At 41.2% G+C, this 21,138-nt stretch overlaps 1 protein-coding gene across 1 annotated transcript in view; it reads right to left on the bottom strand.

Moving 5' to 3' along the window:
* The window catches only part of TBCA (tubulin folding cofactor A), a 67,332-nt gene that overhangs the window by 15,313 nt on the left and 30,881 nt on the right, over window positions 1–21,138 (bottom strand). Inside the window, exon 2 of the mRNA XM_040420178.1 lies at window positions 1,258–1,363. Within this exon, the coding sequence (XP_040276112.1) occupies window positions 1,258–1,363 (106 nt within the window). The remainder of the gene's footprint in view (window positions 1–1,257; window positions 1,364–21,138) is intronic.

Here is a 21,138-nt window from a genome sequence, read left to right as displayed (position 1 = left end):
AAGCTATAGATGCGGACATTATAGGTGCATATGTTGCACCCACATGTCGATTTCTAATACCTTTGTTTCAGCTTCAACTGGCAGGATTTTTCAAATGAAAACATACCTCAATTGCAACACAACCTTTGCAGTTTATTTAATCACATGCAGAAAATGCAAACTGCAATATGTAGGTTGCACCACCAATGCCATAAAAAACAGAATACGCAAGCACATTTCCGATGTGCCCCACTACGGCAGCCGCAATATATCTGCAGCTAGTCTGCCTTTTGTGGTCTGCCATGGTGGTGACACATCGGATCTAGTGGTACAGGGTATAGAAAGGTTTTTTTTTGCCAAAAAGAGGAGGGGATTACAAAAGAAAATTATTAAATAGAGAATCCTTTTGGATTTTCGCATTGAACACGCAGCAACCTGATGATCTGAACAGACGTCTAGACCTAATCTTGCAACAATAAATCATGTTATTGTTCCTGCACTTTACAGCCGTCCCTCAAAAAAGCTAAAAAACTTAAAAAAAACTCTCTCCTTTAATTTTGTTTCCCACAGCCAGTACATATATTGTGCACTTTTTGTATAGGCTTTTTTGTTCATTGTGTGTTTCTTTTTCCTCTTTTTGTCTCTTCTTTTCTCATGAGAAGTCTTGTTCATAGGTGTGGCATGCTTTGGAGGTTGTCTGCAGTCATGTGACCACAATCAGTGAAAACAGGTGCAGTCCCTCTATAAACACTGCCACTTTTTAATGTTGTATTGTGTCATGAGTAAGGGCGCAAATTGTCTTCAGTAGCCCGAAACGCGTAGACAACGACTTTGTAACTGTCTGGATGTGATTTTACCGCAAGCAAAATAAATTTTCCTTTACCGAAGTGGAGCTGGATTTTCTTGAACCATATTGCAAATAATTCTAGTGGAGGTCAGAAAATGCAAACACCCCCCCCCCCCTCGCTCCAAAAAAACAAAAACAAAACTATAAATGTGGTATTGTAATGGTACTGACCTGTATAATGAAGATAATGTCAGTTTTACCAAATAGGGAATGCTGCAAAAACTAAACCCATTTCCTATGGCGTAATTGTGTTTCTCCCCGCAAACAACTTGTCCAGCAAATAAACAAGCCCTCAACCGTCTAAGTGAATGGAAAAATTAAAAAATATATGGCTCCGGGAGGGCAGGGAATAAAAAAGTTTCAATTGTCTGAATATTCTGATTAACAGGAAATCAAATGGGTTAAATATATAAATAAGACTTGAGACTTGCCTGTTTTTTAATGACGTACTCATCCCCTCCTTCTCTTTTCATGCGCTCTACCTTCTCCTCTTGTTGTATGGCTTCTTTTTCATACATTAATTTTTCCTTACACAACCTGTTTAGAAGAAAGGAGATACATAACATGATTACTAGTGATCTCAGAAACTTGTATAAGAATGGGAAGCCTATGATTTTTTTGATACTGCGGCTCCAGACTGATCAGTAGGTTATGTCCTTCTAGTGACATGCCATAACTCCATAACTTACTAAAGTGTTTTGTTTTTACAGTTCCCTATGCAGTAACATTTTTCTTGCGTTTTAATACTGAAAAAATAAAAAATAAATACTTTGGAAAAAGACAAATTTTTTCTTTGCATTGCCATATTCCGACCCTCAAAACTTTAAATTGTTTAGGTTTACGATGCTGTGAGGGCTAATTTTTTTGCAGGGCAATCTGTACTTTTCATTGATACCATGAACATTTTGGGGTGTGTATGACTTTTTGATCACTTTATTAAATTTTCTGTGGGAGGTGAAGAGACCCTAAAAAAAGGGTGAATCAGCCATTGACTTTTTAATAATACGGGGATTTTCACACGCATCGATGCCAATTATGTTTATTTTTTTAAATTAGGGAATGGGGATGATTTGACATTTTATAATTTAAAAAAGAAATATTAAATTAAAATTTGAAATTAAATTATTTTTAAAACCCTTTTCTTTTTTTACACTTTTTAATTCTTCCCCTAGGGCAGTGATGGGCAAACTGCGGCTCTCCAGCTGTTGTAAAACTACAAATCCCATCATGCCCTGCTGTAGGCAGACTGGGCATACTGGGAGTTGTAGTTTTACAACAGTTGGAGAGCCGCAGTTTGCCCATCACTGCCCTAGGGAATGTGAACAAGCAATCATTAGATTGCTTCTCTCATAAACTTCAGTGCATTACCAATGGAGTCTAGGAGAATTTCACTGTTCCTATGGAGCCCTGCCACAAGCTGGGGCTGCAAAAAAACCTATGTGCACAGCCTCGGATAATTCAGGAGGACCGTGGGTGCCACACACACCATCCGACTCCCAGGCAGAACAGGTGCATGGCCGGGATCGCGCATTCCCAATTTTTTACTTCACAGATGCCATGGTCACATTTGGCCACGGCATCTGAGGGATTACATGTGTGCGATCGACGTGATCGTCGATTGCATACATCAGCTTCGGATGCCTGCTGTTTAAAGCAGTGGTCGCCATCTTTAACCCCTTATTGACCAACCATACTTGTTTTTACGGCGGTCACCAAGGAGCCTTCGGCTGAGCCGCCGCTTTTTCAAATTAGAGCCGCGGCCCTGCTCTAACAGCCCGGACCGGCAGAAGTGCCGAACCGGGCTGTTTAACACTATACATGCCGCGGGCAATGTAAAGTCTCCCATCGGCACCCCGCAAATGCGGTCGCGGGGTGCCAATGTGTGTGAATGCTGCCTGGGGTCTATATAGCTTTAAGCCCTCATAAAGCTATATAAACAGAAAAATAAGTTATAGCTCTTGGAACGAGAGGATGAAAAAAGGAAGAAAAACGCTTGGTCAGTAAGGCCCAAAACAGGCTGGTCACTAAGGGTTAAATGCCCGCCCGCAGACTTCAAATTTATGTTAGGTGGTTGGGAAAGGGTTCAGAAGTGTTTGCAAATTGATGCATATCTATCACCCACCCCTGGCACTAAAGTGTACATCTAAGGCTTCATGCACGTCTTTGTATTTCGGTCCATGAACAATTAATCGGAAAAATATAGTGTATTCCAAACTATTATGCAAATTATCATTTTCTCAATGGTCGATGCAAATGACAGTCAGTATAGTTTTCAAGTCATCAACCGTTGGAGTTTGAATCATATTTTATTGAACAAACTTCCCAATGATAACAGTATTTTTTTCACAAATGCTTTGTCATGTCATTTTAGCAGCTGCTTTCTTAATCCAATGAATTTGTCTGGCAGAAACCTTCCTCATTATGCCTTTATCTGCAGGAACCCGTCTGTGTTCTAAATCAGCCACAAATCTCTTCACAGTATGATGATCAGGCTTATGTTTTTGTGAAATATCTAATATTTTCATACCTTATCCAAGGCATTGCACTAACGCTTTTCGGCAGCAGAGAGATCCCTTTTCTATCCCATATTGCTTGAAACCTGTGGCCTGTTTAATAATGTGGAACGTCCTTCTTAGGGCTCATGTACACGGCTGTTGCCCAGCCTTTCAGTGCATTGGGGAAATCACAATTTGCGATCCCCTATGCAAGGGCAACATCCGTGCGGATTCAGCAGACGGATCCAGACCCAATTAACTTAAATGGGTCCGTGATCCGTCCGCACAGCAGAAAAATAGAACATGTTCTATTTTTTGCAGCGTGGAGGCACGGAGAGAACCCCCGCAGAAGCCCTGAAGTGACACAACCCCTTTAATAAATGTTAAGTCTCTATAAATATTCAATGGAAGTGTAGGAAGTGTTCATTCAGTCAGTCAAAAAGATGCTCATTGAGGTTCTTCCCCAACTAATGAAATCTAACAACTATCCAGCCCTACATCCCAAATGAAAGCTGCCAACGTGAGCAGCCACGCTCTTCTTCCTTCTCACAAGGTCAACATGAGATGTGCACAAATTGTCAGGAGCCAGTAAACAAGAGCCGACAAGCTTTCATTGCTCTTATTACAGTGTTTCAACGCCACAATGAAGCAAATACAAAGTAAAATAAATACAAATACCGGGATTTACATTTAGAAGATAACAAGGAAATGGTTACTGGCAAGTAAAATGACCTGACACAACTGGAGGACCATTTGAGAGAGAATTATTTTACGCCCTGTTAAATCAGTCAAGTTTCTCTGATTAGAGTTAGATCACTGGCAAAAGAGGTTTATGCTTCCTCAAATCAGACAGAGACATTGGAGACAAATGAAGAAAATGTAAGATGATGGACTGACATTTTCCTATCCGCAAACTCTATATCAGTAGAGAAAAGAATCAACATATGTAAGAGAAGAAAATACATGGTGAAGAACCTGTGCACATGGGACACTTGTAATGGACAGGCCGTTATCTGGACCATTATCTGATATATCCTTGCATGTACGCCATACCATGTTGAGAATAGAGATTTTCTATGCTTAGAAAGCTAATACATTTTACTGGTTTATTCACAGGCACAATATGCGATTATAGTCCATTCTCAATATAGTAAGGATATAGCCTTTTATTATGGGTTAAATAAGGGAGAAAAATAAAATCTAGAAGCCTCTCCTGGGATTTGAACCTGGAACATCTACATGCAAGACTGACCATTTACGTCCCCTATTAACCTTGCCCAGTACTGCACAATGCTCTGCAATTTGGCATCACAGTTGTAACATCAACCAGCAGAAATATCAGGTCAATCCCTCCGAGAAACTGCCACTGAAGAGCAACTTGACAGCCACAAAGTCCTATTGTATAGCCCGTAGCTCTCTACAGAATTTCTACAAGTGTCTATGACAAATCATGGACTAGGGCTAGTTATACACTGGATGCCTGGGTCCTTGAGACCAAGAGTGCCTATCTCCTCTGGCTAATGGAGGGAGAGGAGAAGTGATCAGGATCGGGGACCTCTAGTATTAGATCCCAGGCAGAGGGCTACTCTTCCTGGTCTCCTATTACTATGACAGATTTACTGCATTTACCGATTTGGGTGGTTTTAGGTGGAGAGTTGCAACCTACATTACTGATGCAGGTTGCATTTCTCTATTATTAAAGGGGTTTTCCAATCTTTTTTTTTTAACTAATGAACTATCTTTTGAATAGGTCATCAGTATCTAAATCGGTGGGGTTCTGGCACCTGGGACCCCTGCTGATCAGCTGTTTGAGAAGGCACCAGCACTACTGTGAGCACCGCGGCCTTCTCTCAGCTCACCAAGTAGAGTGTCATACATAGTATAGTGGCTGTGCTTGGTATTGCGCTCAGCCCCGTTCACTTCAATGGGGATGAGCTGCGCCTAGACCATGTGACCAATGAACGTGTTGTCACTGGCCTAGGAAAAGCTGAGAGAAGACCATGGTGCTACTGCGAGTTGCCATGATTAGTGGGGGTCCAGACTGTCGGACCCCCAACAATCAGATACTGATGACCTATCGATTTCATCAGTTAAAAAAATCTTGGAAAACCCCTTTAAGTAATATTAAAGATCTGATTAGATATAAAGCAGGCATCTAGGAAAAGGCATTTGGAAAGTGCGCAAAAAGTCAGCCCTGACTACACCGACTCATAAAGCGCAGTTACGTATATACAGCTTGTCCATCCGCCATTGTGTCACCAGCAATGATAAGCCAAGATCCATACTCGTTAATGCCACTTGTTTGGATCTGCCGGCTTCCAATATACTATTATGTGACAGAAGAAAAATATAGTCGTTTTTCCTGGGAAAGCCGAAGTGCAGGACAGAAGAGTAGCATGATAATAACAGCTCAGTCTTCTTTATTACTACAGAGATATTGCTTGTTACAGTCTCAGCCTCATCTTTAGCATCTGTCACATACCAGGCAATGCCGATTCACTGTAGCTGCCAGGAAGATTCCCGCCAGCCCCGACTCCTAAATTCTCCTCTTTCCAGCAAATGGAGGCTAACATCCATTACTTTATCTTAACTGTCAGAGAAATTTTACAAGGATCAAAATACGACCCATATGTACACTTAGAAGACAGATCTCTTCCATGACAGTAAGAAATAAATGAATAGGGCGCTCATTTAAGGTAACAGTCTTTAGGATGCTGCCACACTATTGGGGAGATTTATCAAAATTGGTGTAAAGGAACACTGGCTTTGTTGCCCATAGCAACCAGATTTCACCTGGCTTTGGAAAATGAAAGGTAAAATTTGATTGGTTGCTATGGGCAACAAAGCCCTTTTTCCTTTGCACCAATTTTGTTAAATCTCCCCCTATGTTTATTTGTGCACTTTTTACATGGCCTGGGTTGGGCTTTTTTTTTGTCATACAACTTAGGGCTCATTCACACGACCATATTTGTTTTTGGTGGTCTGGATACCAGCCACGTGCGTTCCGCATTTTGCGTAACGCACAGGGCCAGCCCTATATAGAAATGCCTATTCTTGCCCGCGGAAAGGTATCACGGATGCGGAAGATTGGAAATTGGCAAATGTTGTGCCCATTCACAAGAAAGGTAGTAGGGAGGAATCTGGCAACTATAGGCCAGTAAGCCTGACATCAATAGTGGGGAAATTAATGGAAACCATACTTAAGGAGAGGATTGTGGAACATCTAAAATCCCATGGATTGAAAGATGAAAAACAGCATGGGTTTACTTCAGGGAGATCATGTCAAACTAAGCTTATTGATTTTTTTGATTGGGTGACTAAAATAATAGATGTCGGAGGTGCAGTAGACATCGCTTATCTAGACTTTAGTAAGGCTTTTGATACTGTCCCACATAGAAGACTTATCAATAAATTGCAGTCTTTGTGCTTGGACTCCCATATTGTTGAATGGATTAGGCAGTGGCTGAGGGACAGACAACAGAGGGTTGTAGTCAATGGAGCATATTCAGACCATGGTCTTGTTACCAGTGGGGGTACCTCAGGGATCTGTATCTTTATCAGCGAAATTGCAGAAGGCCTTGATGGTAAGGTGTGTCTTTTTGCTGATGACACAAAGATTTGTAACAGGGTTGATGTTTCTGGAGGGATACACCAAATGGAAAAGGATTTAGGAAAACTAGAGGAATGGTCAAAAATCTGGCAACTAAAATTTAATGTTGATAAGTGCAAGATAATGCACCTGGGGCGTAAAAACCCAAGAGCAGAATATAAAATCAGTGATCCAGTCCTAACCTCAGTATCTGAGGTAAGGGATTTAGGGGTCATTATTTCAGAAGACTTAAAAGGTAGGCAGACAGTGTCATTGAGCAGCAGGAAATGCTAGCAGAATGCTTGGGTGTATAGGGAGAGGCATTACCAGTAGAAAGAGGGAGGTGCTCATGCCGCTCTACAGAGCACAAGTGAGACCTCATTTGGAGTATTGTGCTCAGTACTGGAGACCATATCTCCAGAAGGATATTGATACTTTGGAGAGAGTTCAAAGAAGAGCTACTAAACTAGTACATGGATTGCAGGATAAAACTTACCAGGAAAGATTAAAGGACCTTAACATGTATAGCTTGGAAGAAAGACGAGACAGAGGGGATATGATAGAAACTGTTAAATACATAAAGGGAATCAACAAAGTAAAAGAGGAGAGAATATTTAAAAGAAGAAAAACTGCTACAAGAGGACATAGTTTTAAATTAGAGGGGCAAAGGTTTAAAAGTAATATCAGGAAGTATTACTTTACTGAGAGAGTAGTGGATGCACGGAATAGCCTTCCTGCAGAAGTGGTAGCTGCAAATACAGTGAAGGAGTTTAAGCATGCATGGGATAGGCATAAGGCCATCCTTCATATAAGATAGGGCCAGGGGCTATTCATAGTATTCAGTATATTGGGCAGACTAGATGGGCCAAATGGTTCTTATCTGCCGACACATTCTATGGTTTCTATGTTTTGCGTCCCCACTGAAATAAATGGGTCAGTGCCCGTTCCACAAAATTTTTGAATGGATGTGGACCTAAAAATACAGCCTTCTGAATGAGCCCTTAGGCTGAGTTCACACTTCAGTTATTTGGTCAGTTATTTCCATCAGTTATTGTGAGCCAAAACTAGATGTGGGTCAAAAACACAGAACAGGTGCAGATCTTTCCATTGTACCTGATCTCTGAGTAGGCTTCACTACTGGTGGAAATAACTGACCTAATAACGGAAGTGTGAACGCAACCTTAACTGCATTCTGACAACTTCATTGTGTCCCCCACCCAGCACATGAGTCGGGGGTATCCATGATGAGAGTGCTACTTCTCCCTGCAATGACTGACAGGCTGCTGTGTATACCTGCCTATACAGGAATCTGTCAATCAATGTCCTAAGGATCGGGAAAAGGAGCACGCCCCTCATTAACGCACCAGTCTGTCCGGTACATGCTGTTCGTACATAGGACAGCACTTTAATCTAACAGATCTGCTTTAAGACTTGCCTTGTTCAGTGCTTAAAATGTACAGGGGATGTGTCACTGAAAAGTGACCAACAGGTTAAAGCAAGTTTTAAATTCTTTTCTTTTAAAATTCTCAATGCCACTGTATGTATGGAAACTAAAAATTGTGAAATATTGCAGTTTTACATTGGTCACAACAGGCTGCACTTCACTTCTTGTGTTGTATGTACTGGGGGCAAGGTCAGTAGCCACCTCTATTATCAGGAATTACAAGGACGGGTAACACCTCTACAGGTGAAACTCGAAAAATTAGAATATCGTGCAAAGTTCATTTCAGTAATGCAACTTAAAAGGTGAAACTAACATATGAGAGAGACTCATTACATAAAAAGCAAGATATTTCAAGCCTTTATTTGTTATAATTTGGATGATTATGGCTTATAGTTCATGAAAACCCCAAAGTCACAATTTTGAGGTACCCTTTGAGCCTAGAATATTGAACATTTTCACAAAATTCTAATTTTAAGCTGCATTAATGAAATTGCTTTTAATTTGCATTACTGAAATAAATGGATTTTGCACGATATTCTAATTTTTGGAGTTTCACCTGTACTATAGAGCCGTAAGGAGATAACACGGGAGATCCACCATTGTCAATTCACTCTCTCCTCCCTCTCTTTGCACAGAGCACGCCCATTTCACTCCCTAACAAAAAGCCCCTTTTCCACTCAAAGGAACCATCTTGACTTTACCCCACTCTACCCTATTTTTTTCCACTAGACCAAAGTTGAAAATAGCACAAGGAAATACTTTTTTAGCACCTGTTATGAAGGGGTTCTAAGCGAGCCAAGTAGGTACCACACAGTCACATGACCACACTGCTGACTAGTGATTGGTCCTACAGAATCTGCCACACTAAACTAAAGGGGCACCTTATCCAGTGCGAAAAAACAAAAACAAAAACAAAAAAAAAACTGTGTTGTACAGCTAACACCATGCCGGTCTTCGGTTACCTATGTCCAGGTGCTTTCTGTAAAGCAAACCTCTGGAACTACCATTCACAGATCAGATCCGCAGTTTAGGCAATATGGCTGCTCCCATAGTCATGAAAGAAAAAAAAAAGAAAAAAATTGTGAAAAGAATAGGTTTTCGAATAGATTGTTAGTCATTAGAAATTAAGTGCCTTCACTGTAGGATAACAGCCAGATTTACATACTGTAAAAGTCCATAAGTTAAAATATGAAGTTTTGCTACCAAAAGCTTTTTTCCATGTGTTTGGACCAATAATTTTACGATGTAATAAATAATTATGCATTAATTGAGGGATGTTTGTAAAAATGGCTCACATGATGCCCCTGATCTTCACTGGTGTATTATACAGCGGTTGCCTGGTTTTGAAAACCTTACAAACCCTCTTCAAATACACCTGATGGCTAACTTAAGATTTTTTTTTGGGCTTTTAAAAAATGTTTGAAACCAAAGCATTTTTTTCTGGTGTTTTTCCGGTCATACATTTTGACTATTGGAAAACACCTAAAAAATGGAGTGAGTAAAAAAAAAAAATAAATAAAGAAGAAGAATGCGCTGTTTGCAGAACATTTCATAATTCTCTATTGGGTTTCATCAAATCTGCCCACTGCATTATTTGCAAATTATTTTCTGCATTTGTCTGCAAAAAACCTATACAGGTATGTGATATCAACATCAGATTTAAAGGGGTTATCTGGTAAATTGTACTGATGATGTATCCTCTGGTCATCAATATCAGATCGGTGGGGGTCTGACACCCAGTACCACTTGCTGTTCAGCTGCTAGAAGAGGCCAGCACTCTGAGGCCATATAAAGTCACCGTACATCGGTCACATGGCCCCATGGAAGTAAACGGGGCTGAGCTGCAATACCCAGCACAGCCACTAAACAATATACGGCGCTGTTCTTGGAGAGATGTCGGGAGACGGCTGCACTTACCAGTGCTCCAGTCCGTGCAGTGGCTCCGGAAACAGCGGATCGGCGGGGGCGCCGGGACCTGGTCCCCTGCCGATGTGATAATGATGATCTATCCTGTATCTGGATAACCCCTTTAAAGAAGGCCTTAGTCACACACAGCAAAATATCATGTCATACAAAATATATATTACATTGTTCCACTAGGATGCAATCTGGCTTTATCAGTCTATTATTCCTTTGAATTAACATTTTATGGGTGTATGGTACATAAAGCACTATTACATTTTATCTGTCGGCATCTGCTAACATTAGAAAATTAAAAGCCGCTTAAGAAGTGTTTTCGGCGACTCCCTTAAAGCCATCAAGTGCAGATATTATAACGGGGCGTACCTGTGACCAGATCATTTCGTATGGGTACATGCAGGCATTAGGTTCCTATGCTAAATACGGTAAAGCCTCGCGCTCTCTTCATTTCATCCCAAGAAGATTAATATCCACTGCATGAAATACCCAAGCCAGAGTAAACGCTCTTTATTTTTCGAACCAACCCTATAAAATCAGCCATTTGTAATCCAGCTGCGTGCTTATTAGCTGTGAACCATAGCCGCTCAGCTCATTCTCCTAATCTTCCGTCTTAACTCCATTTATTTGGCTTATTTTTTTTTCTTGCCTCGCTGCTGCTCCTTTGCAAAATACAACACTGCCCCTTCTAAGATTAATTGATCATCAATTTAATCCTAATTTGGACCAAGTCAGGTGGTAAATGGACCATTTTCGCTTGATTGTTAGTGAAATGTGTGCAAGCACATTGATAAATTTTGATTATTTATCAATTACCGCCAAATGAACTAAATCTATTGAATAAATTCCAACCTGATTGCCATAATAGGGTTGGAAAATATTGCTATTGATAATGATTCTCGCTAATCGTCTTTTTCCGGCTGCCGTTCCCGGGTTGTCGGCGAGACAACAAAGAATTCATTTTTCATAACATCAGCAGCGTATGCCTCCGCAATCCTTCATTAATCAGATACATTATGGGGCTGCTCCGCCGTAATGTGTGTTGCTTTGCTCAGAAAGCCTAAAACACTTTGTCATATTTTATGTCAATTATCAGTAATTTTAATATCCTTCCATCAAGGCATCTTGTAATAGTTAACATATGCTACAGTAAGTGTCTTAAGACTCCTTGAGATGAGTTATGCTGCCGACAGGGTTTAGCGAGTCACAATGCCGTCGGCGGCAATGCAAATAACAAAAAAGACAGCCTAATGAGAAAAATGTCCCTTGATCTTAATTTCTGATTGCACAGGCTAAGTCACTTAGAGCCGGGGTGGAGCTGCGTCGCTTCTAAACGAATCTGCCAGTGTGTTTTCCCAAAGTTAATGGAAAAGCCGCTCTCTGGAAAATGGAAAAAAGAATTAGACCCGACACACATTCAGCAACCCTAATACTGTATTTTTGAGGCATGTAGCCAGTGCCAGTTCAAATGACAAAACCAAATTACTGTTGTCATTTTATTAAGGGTATCTGCTGTGCACGGAGCTAACTGAAATGTGCAAAACTGTATAAAAGCCATGCACAGTGTCTTTAACTTCCAGCCGGGAGGAAAGCCTGGGCCAGTGCTTCATTTTCCTTTCGTTTCTGACTGCAGGTCTCGCCCAAGGTCACACTTTAGTAAATGTGCACCCGGCGCCGCTGCGGAATTATAAATGATACGGAATAGAGGCCACTGTTCACTGAATTTCTATTTCAGCAGCAGAATATGCTGCCACTGACTCAAACGGATTTCTTTATTACGGCCAAGAAATTAATCATAATCTGGCTTTTCAGGTCTGAATGGGCAGGTAGTTAAGCTGTAAACGGATTGTGTAAAACCAAGAGATCAATGTGCGGCGCACAAGTTAATGAGGATTCGCTCATTTTCATTAGACGGACTGACCTCATCTGGGAAGTTGGGGGGGGATTTAGAATTTGACTGAAATATCTTGGGTGTTTGTAAAAAGTAAGTGTAACGCAGGTCTTTAAAGGGGTGATCGAGATAAAAAAAAACAAAAAAATCAGACATCGTGTCGTAGATGACAATACCTTTCTAACAAGGCTAAAACCAGCCCTGTATCTCACATGGGTCCAGAGATCTCCCCATTCATTGCTCTGCTAGGTTTTCTTTAGCCTGGCAGCTCAGGGGTGTGTCCTTTCTGCTGAAACTCTCCCTGTAACTGCCACAGCTTCTAATAGAACATATGGCTGGTTGCAGTTGAAGATTTAAACTGAGCGCTTTCGACCAACTCTGTGAGACGGACAGAAAATAAGGAAAAGAACAAACAGCAGGTGGCGATATACAGATACATTTAATTGAATAGCTCACTGGTTATATTATTTTTAGTTACGTGCAATTACAAAAGTATTTAGATTCAGGTGCTGATTTAAAAAATGTAGAATATGTTTTGTGACACAATCCCTTTAACCACCGTGATGTACCGGTATGTCACAGTGCTCAGATAATGTACAGAGAGGGCTGCTGTGGTGAGCCTGTTCCATATGTGTCATACAGCAGGCACCTGGCCACAATGACAGGGAGCGTCGATCATGCAGAAGTCCCTCTGATGCTGCGATCAACACTGATCGCAGCACCTGTGAGGTAAGCCAGAGGGTTTCAGCTCACTCTACCTTCCTATTGAGCTCCCAGCAGTGAAATTGCGGGGCTCCGATCGGTTATCATGGCTGCCTGGATGCATCTGAAGATTCCCAGGGCTGCCATGGTAAGCTTCCTGCTAAGCTGTGCACAAAGCACAGCTCAGCAGGGAGCGTGTCTAAATGCAATTCACCCTAATAGATCTCTATGGTGAATGGGACAAAGGATCAAACGATCCCAGATTCAAGCCCCCCAAGGGGTTAAAAGTTATTATAAAAGCAGAAAAAAAGTTTTTTTTTTTTAAAACAAAACAATTTCAATATGTCAAGTTTAAATTACCCCCCCTTTTCCCAATTTTACATATAAAAAGATCTATATAATTAAAAAAATAAACATATCAGGTATTTGCTATTGTTTATTCACTACCCCACAAAAATTTTATTTGAGCAACAGTAATCAGGTACCAATGAAAACTATAGTTTTGGTAACACCATATTCGTATTTTAAAGTGAATAAACTCCAATTTCATGGGGCTAGAAAAATGATTTTGACTATTTTTAGATTGTGTCTCTACACATTCTGTGACACATGACTCCAACTCTGGTGAGGGGGCTAGCAGATGGTCCTGTTATTTTCCACAACCCTCTGGGATCCACTTGGAATAGAATCGGTAAGGACTTACCTAATAGATCGTGTGCCACCACTCTGGTTCTCCCAGCCGGCTCTGTTTACCCTGCAGACCACCCGACGAGCCCAGTGATTAGCTGCAGAGTCATGTGTTGCTGGCACGACAATGCTGCAGCCTGGTAAATAGAGCCCAGCCGGAAGAACTGGAGAGGCAGCATGGGATCCATCAGGTAAGTACTACCTTAACAGTTTTTTTTTTTTATTCTGGGAGGATCCCAAGGATTGTAGGGTTTACTCAGACAACCCCTTTAAGTCTCAGAAAATGAGAGAGCAATTGTCAAAAACTCACAGGTGAAGTACAGGGCTGAGATGCTTGGTTACAGGACAATGCAATGATCCAGTGAACTGGGTTACAATGTTTACCCCAAAGCTGAACTAAAGCTGGCCAAAACTCCTGCATTCTATCAGAGTCCAACTCCGGCTCCAATTCCTTCATAGGCCTATAATTTACTAAAAAATTACGGTAGTAAAATGGCGACATTGGGCTATTTCTCACCATCCTGTAATCAGATAGAACTTAAACCATTTTTAGGCTTCATTCATACGTCCGTAGCATGTTTTGCGGATCCACAAAACACGGATACGGCAATGTGCGTTCCGCATTTTGTGGACCACACGTCGCCGGAACTAATAGAATATGCCTATACTTGTCCGCAATTGCAGACAAGAATAGGACATGTTCTATTTTTTTGGGAAAAGGAAATGCGGACCCGGAAGTGCGGGTTCGCATTTCCGGAGCCCGGCCGCACATCGTGCGGCCCCATAGAAATGAATGGGTCCGCAATTCCGTTCCGCAAAATGCGGAACGAAATTGCGGACGTGTGAATAGGGCCTTATTGGAATACAATTTCTGAAATTTCTAAATTCCTGTAAGTAAATATGTAATGCCCTATGCATTTAATAACTGGAAAACACTGTTATACACCTAAAGGGGTTTTTCTAGGATTTTTATACTTATAGGATAGGTCATCAGTAGAGTTGAGCGAACCTGCCTTTTGACAGGTTCGAGTTCGGGGTTTAAAGAGGACCTTTCACTAGAATAAAACATCTAAACTAACTATACAGACATGGAGAGCGGCGCCCAGGGATCTCCCTGCACTTACTATTATACCTGGGCGCCGCTCCGTTCGCCCGGTATAGCCTCCGGTATCTTCATAGTTAGGCTCCACCCAGGGGAACCCCCAGGCGTTTCATTCTCCCATGCTGTAGCGCTGGCCAATCACAGCGCTCAGCTCATAGCCTGAGAGGCTTTTTTTTCTCTCAGGCTATGAGCTGAGCGCTGTGATTGGCCAGCGCTACAGCATGGGAGAATGAAACGCCTGGAGGTTCCCCTGGGTGGAGCCTAACATGTGAAGATACCGGAGCCTATACCGGGAGAACGGAGCGGCTCCCAGGTATAACAGTAAGTGCAGGGGGATCCCTGGGCGCCGCTCTCCATGTCTGTATAGTTAGTTTAGATGTTTTATTCTAGTGAAAGGTCCTCTTTAAGTGAATTATGTAATGGATTCTGTTCTCACAGAATTCAACACGTAATTCAATATTAGATACTGATGACCTATCTAGAGAATAGGTCATCAGTAAAAAATATTTAAAAATATCGGAAAACCCTGCAGCAGAGCAGATGATCATGCCCATACTAGGGAGTACGTTAACAACGTTTACTGGGAGACAGACATACAGAGAGCCTGCCCAAAAAACCAGAGATGCAGGTAGTAGGTAAGTATGATTCTTTCCCTAGCAAATGCAGGCTGCAGGCTCCTGTGAAAAATTACTTATTCCTGGACAACCCCTTTAATGCTGTCTTCCTGCTTTGCAGTCATAACAGAATTGCTAGACAGACATGACCATTAGTGAACTTCCACATCTGGTCTTCAATACTGAGCATGTGCAGGTTCAGGTATTGTAACTAGGAGCCTTGGAGCCGCATGAAGATACCTGGTATAAAGGACAGGAGAGAACACAGGAAAGGTGAGAACTGAATACCACTGTTTATAGTATAAGGACAAGAGAGGTGAGAACCGATTATCACCACTAGAACACCCTGTTAACACTGTTTATACATGTGAAATTAGAGTATCGTGCAAAAGTTCATTTATTTCAGTAATGCAACTTAAAATTAGAATATTGTGAAAAGGTTCAATATTCTAGGCTCAAAGTGTCACACTCCAGTCAGCTAATTAATCCATACCCCTTGAGCAAAGGGGACCTCAAAATTGTGACTTTGCGGTTTTCATAAGCTGTAAGACATAATCATCCAAATTATAACAAATAAAGGCTTGAAATATCTCGCTTTGCATGTAATGAGTCTATCTCATACATTAGTTTCACCTTTCAAATAAATGAACTTTGCACGATATTCAAATTTTTCGAGTTTCACCTGTAGTATAAGGACAGGAGAGAACACAGGAGAGGTGAGAACTGATAATCTATCACCACAAGAACACCCTTTTTATCACTATGTATGGGGTTGAGGGTTGGCAGTAGTCATTGCTCATCCCCATACAGTGGTGGTGATTGCTGCATGTAAATGCAGCTCTTCACTTCCACTGAAGAGCAGGCAACTATCGGGAAGGAAATGTAAATGTACCTTTAGATTGACAGAACATAAAATATTTTAATTTTAAAATTTCTAAACGATTCTAAATTCCTATGAAAGTTATTAAATTAATTATACAATATTAATATATATATTTTTTTTAAGCTGGAGTCAGTATTTTTCTACTGACTCCACCCACAACTAGCTTCGACTCCGACTTCACAGCAAAGAATGCATTTTTACCGCTGTATGAAGAGTAGGATCGACATGTGACCCCCCCCCCCGTATTGGCGATCGCAGCAAACCGCAGGTCAATTCAGACCTGCGGTTTGCTGCACTTTTAGACGATTCTAGACCGCGGGGATCAAACTTTAAAATGCCCGAAATAAAATTTTATTAACCCCCCCCTGCACCCCTGAATGATATTATGTGGGCGGGTGGTGCAGGGGGGGGGGGTGGTCGCAGGCGGTGCGGGAGGTGCGGCAGGCGGGATCGCGATCCCCCGCCCGCCTCCCCTTGAATAATCGTTGGTGGACAGTGGTTATACCAGGGTGTCAGCACATTGCTGACACTCTGTTATAAACGGCTGACATCTGTGATGCGATGTCAGCCGTTTAACCCTTTCCATACAGCGGTCCGTACGGACCGCTGTATGGAAAAGGTTAACAGCTCAGGGACCACCCTCCCTCTCCCATCAGGGGGCTGCTGTGCCTTTGCAGCCCCCCGATGGAAGAGAGCCCCCAGACAGCCCCGTCCTTAACCTTCCCCGTCTGTGCAGTTGTGGCTACAACTGAGCAGACTGGGAAGGTTCCCATGGCAACAGGACGTCTTCTCAGGCATCCTGCTGTCCATGGTGCTGAATAGATCTATGCTAAAGGCATAGATCTGTTCAGACAAAGTGTAAGTAAAATACAGTACAGTACCCTATATAGTGTACTGTACTGTATTATACAGACATCAGACCCACTGGATCTTCAAGAACCAAGTGGGTCTGGGTCAAAAAAAATAATAATTTAAAAAGTTAGATAAAAAAAAAAAACACATTTATCACTGAATAAAAAAAAATAAATTAAATACACTACACATATTAGGTATCGCCGCGTCCGTAACGACCTGATCTATAAAACGGTCATGTTACTTTCCCCGCACGGTGAACGTCATAGAAATAAAAAAAATAAAAACTATGAGAAAATTTAAATTTTGCCCACCTTACTTCCCAGAAAAGGTAATAAAAGTGATCAAAAAAGTCGCATGTACGCCAAAATAGTACCAATCAAACCGTCATCTCACCCCGCAAAAATCATACCCTACCCAAGATAATCGCCCAAAAACTGAAAAAACTATGGCTCTTAGACTATGGAAACGCTAAAACATGATTTTTTTTTGTTTAAAAAAAAGTATACATATTAGGTATCGACGCGTCCGTATAGACCGGCTCTATAAAAATATCACATGACCTAACCCCTCAGATGACCACCGTAAAAAAATAAAAATAAAAACGGTGTAAAAAAAGCCATTTTTTTCATCTTACGTCACAAAAAGTGTAATAGCAAGCGATCAAAAATTCATATGCACCCCAAAATAGTGCCAATCAAACCGTCATCTCATGCCGCAAAAAATTAGACCCTACTTAAGATAATCGCCCAAAAACTGAAAAAACTATGGCTCTTAGACTATGGAGACACTAAAACATTTTTTTTGTTTTTAAAAATGAAATCATTGTGTAAAACTTACATAAATAAAAAAAATTGTATACATATTAGCAGGGCTGTGGAGTCGGAGTCGAGGGAAATTTTGGGTACCTGGAGTCGGCAAACAATGCACCGACTCCGACTCCTACTAAATTTAGATTGGAATAAAAAAAAAAAAAGCAAGTTTAAATGTCCCAATTCACAAAAAGTTATAATTAATGACTTCTCTACTGTAAGAATAAAGACCAATGCATGCAGTGCCTCACGTAACCGCAAAACGAACACGTTAAGTGACCGTGAAGAAGCATGCTTTTCATGTGCTTCACTATATGGCACGCAACGCACAATTAGGAGCTGCAATACTTATACTTTCCATAGTGTTGTGTTCTGCTTTTACAGGGAACGCAGCGTCCATGTGTAACCTAGCCTCTCACTGATAAGGGATTAAATAAATATGTTTTTTGCAGGACTAGAGACACTTGTATAAGTGAAGGGAATGGAGGGCCAATAGTTCAAGACTGAAGCTGTAAACCATTGTAAAAACTGCTGTCATTCAGCTAAGGCTATAAAAACTTGTAAACTCCGATTGTTAGCTTAAACTTTAAACATGACTATGGGATTCTCCTAGGAAAATCATGTTTTAGAATAAATGCCCCTTCCTGGATCCTCCCACTGCCCTATCTTCAGCAGCAGATAAATTCCTGTAAAGATCCTGTTCCTGATGTTTATGCCTGCTGCTACTATCCAGCCACTTGATTGATTAATAATTTTTTTTTAATAAAAAGTTTGTTTTCATTGTGTTTGTCTTTTGCTTAAACTGTGCAATACAGTAGACTGTTGGCTTCCCAGCCAGTAGTCCTGTGGTAGGTTGCGTTTCTTTCCCTCAAGGAATGTATAAAATACATTCGCATATTAATACAGAGGAGTCGGAGTCAGAAGTACATAAAACTGAGGAGTCGGAACATTTATCTACTGACTCCACAGGCCTGCATATTAGGTATCGCCACGTCCGTGACAACCTGCTCTATAAAATTACCACATGATCTAACCTGTCAGATGAATGTTGTAAATAACAAAAAAAAAAAGGTGCCCAAAAATCTATTTCTTGTTACCTTGCCGCACAAAAAAGTGTAATATAGAGCAACCAAAAATCATATGTACCCTAAACTAGTACCAACAAAACTGCCAACCTATCCCGTAGTTTCTAAAATGGGGTCACTTTTTTGGAGTTTCTACTCTAGGGGTGCATCAGGGGGGCTTCAAATGGGACATGGTGTCAAAAAAAACAGTCCAGCAAAATCTGCCTTCCAAAAACCGTATGGCATTCCTTTCCTTCTGTGCCCTGCCGTGTGCCCATACAGTGGTTTACGACCACATATGGGGTGTTTTTGTAAACTACAGAATCAGGGCCATAAATAATGAGTTTTGTTTGGCTGTTAACCCTTGCTTGGTAACTGAAAAAAAAAAAATATTAAAATGGAAAATCTGCCAAAAAAAGTGACATTTTGAAATTGTATCTCTATTTTCCATTAAATCTTGTGCAACACCTAAGGGTTAACAAAGTTTGTAAAATCAGTTTTGAATACCTTGAGGGGTGTAGTTTCTTAGATGGGGTCACTTTTATGGAGTTTCTACTCTAGGGGTGCATCAGGGGGGCTTCAAATGGGACATGGTGTCAAAAAACCAGTCCAGCAAAATCTGGCTTCCAAAAACCATACGGCGCACCTTTCCCTCTACGCCCTACTGTGTGCCCGTACAGTAGTTTACGACACATATGGGGTGTTTCTGTAAACGGCAGTGTCAGGGCAATAAAGATAGTCTTTGGCTGTTAATCCTTGCTTTGTTAGTGGTTAAAATGGAAAATTAGGCAAAAAATTGCAATTCTCAAATTTCATCCCCATTTGCCAATAACTCTTGTGCAACACCTAAAGGGTTAACAAAGTTTGTAAAATCAGTTTTGAATACCTTGAGGGGTGTAGTTTATAGAATGGGGTCATTTTTGGGCTGTTTCTATTATGTAAGCCTCGCAAAGTGACTTCAGACCTGAAACTTTGAAATTTGCAAATTTTTCAACATTTTTGGTAAATATGGTATTTTTTATGCAAAAAAATTAACTTTTTTGACCCAATTTTAGCAGTGTCATGAAGTACAATATGTGACGAAAAAAAATCTCAGAACGGCCTGGATAAGTCAAAGCGTTTTAAAGTTATCACCACTTAAAGTGACACTGGTCAGAATTCCAAAAAATGGCCAAGTCCTTAAGGTGAAATAGGGCTGAGTCCTTAAGGGGTTAATGAGGCTATGTGTGTTATCTTCTAGAACCCAGGTTCTCAACCTATGGCCTCTTGAACAGGCCGTATGGCTTTTTCAGTATTTTGCGGTCCACAAAAAAACGGATCTGCAAAAAAATACGGATGACGTCCGTGTGCATTCTGTTTTTATGGAACGGAACAGCTGGCCCCTGATAGAACATTACTATCCTTGTCCGTTGTGCGGACAATAATAGGACATGTTCTATCTTTGAACGTAACGGAAACGGAAGGTATACGGAGTTCCTTCCATTTTTTTTTTTGCGGATCCATTAAAATTAATGGTTTCGTATACGGTCCATATACGGAACGAAAAAAAAAACATATGTGTGCAAGTGGCCTATGGCACATGTACCCCGGGGGCTATGTATCTGTCGCTAGGGGTGAGTCCAATGCCTTCATAATACTTTTGATAGGTTTGTAGCATAGTGTATAATCATGGCCTTGAAAGTACTTTGATATAATTTTATTTGAGTATGGTATACCATATTAGAGGGATCCGAAACAAAGCATTAATAAAAACTTGTTTCACACTACTGGCAGGCTGTTCCGGCACAGAATGCCGTGAATTGGCTGGTCAAAAACCGCATTTATCCGGCGAATCTCTGCATATTTGCTAGATTGCTGGATTACAGTTAATGGGGCCGGACAGCATTCCAGTAGCGTCCATCAATGCCAGATTTGGGAGGCTGCTCCAGGCCGGAACAGCCTGCCGGTTTGGCAAACACAAATGTGAAACAAGCCTTAAGCAGGCCCTTTTGAAATCATTCTTCTGCATACCTGGTGCAAAAAGTTTTCTTTAAGCACATCAGTTGCTGTGCCCTAAACAATCTCCCTAAAAGGGATATCAGTTACTAAAAGTTCCACTATCCAACTGATTGGTGAGGGTCCAAGCACTGAGACCTCCAGTAATCCCAAGTATGGGGTTCCTGTTGCCTCTTCTTAATGGATCAGCAGGTCGAGCCAGCTCCCGGCTGCTCCATTCATTCTCTATAGGCATGTAGATTGCCCCTCTGTACTAGCCTGTTAA

Source organism: Bufo bufo, chromosome 2 (assembly GCF_905171765.1).
Source record: "Bufo bufo chromosome 2, aBufBuf1.1, whole genome shotgun sequence".
In the NCBI taxonomy this organism is placed as follows: Eukaryota; Metazoa; Chordata; class Amphibia; order Anura; family Bufonidae; genus Bufo; species Bufo bufo.
The sequence above is the reverse complement of the archived record's forward strand: the minus strand, read 5'-3'. Positions and strand labels throughout refer to the sequence as shown.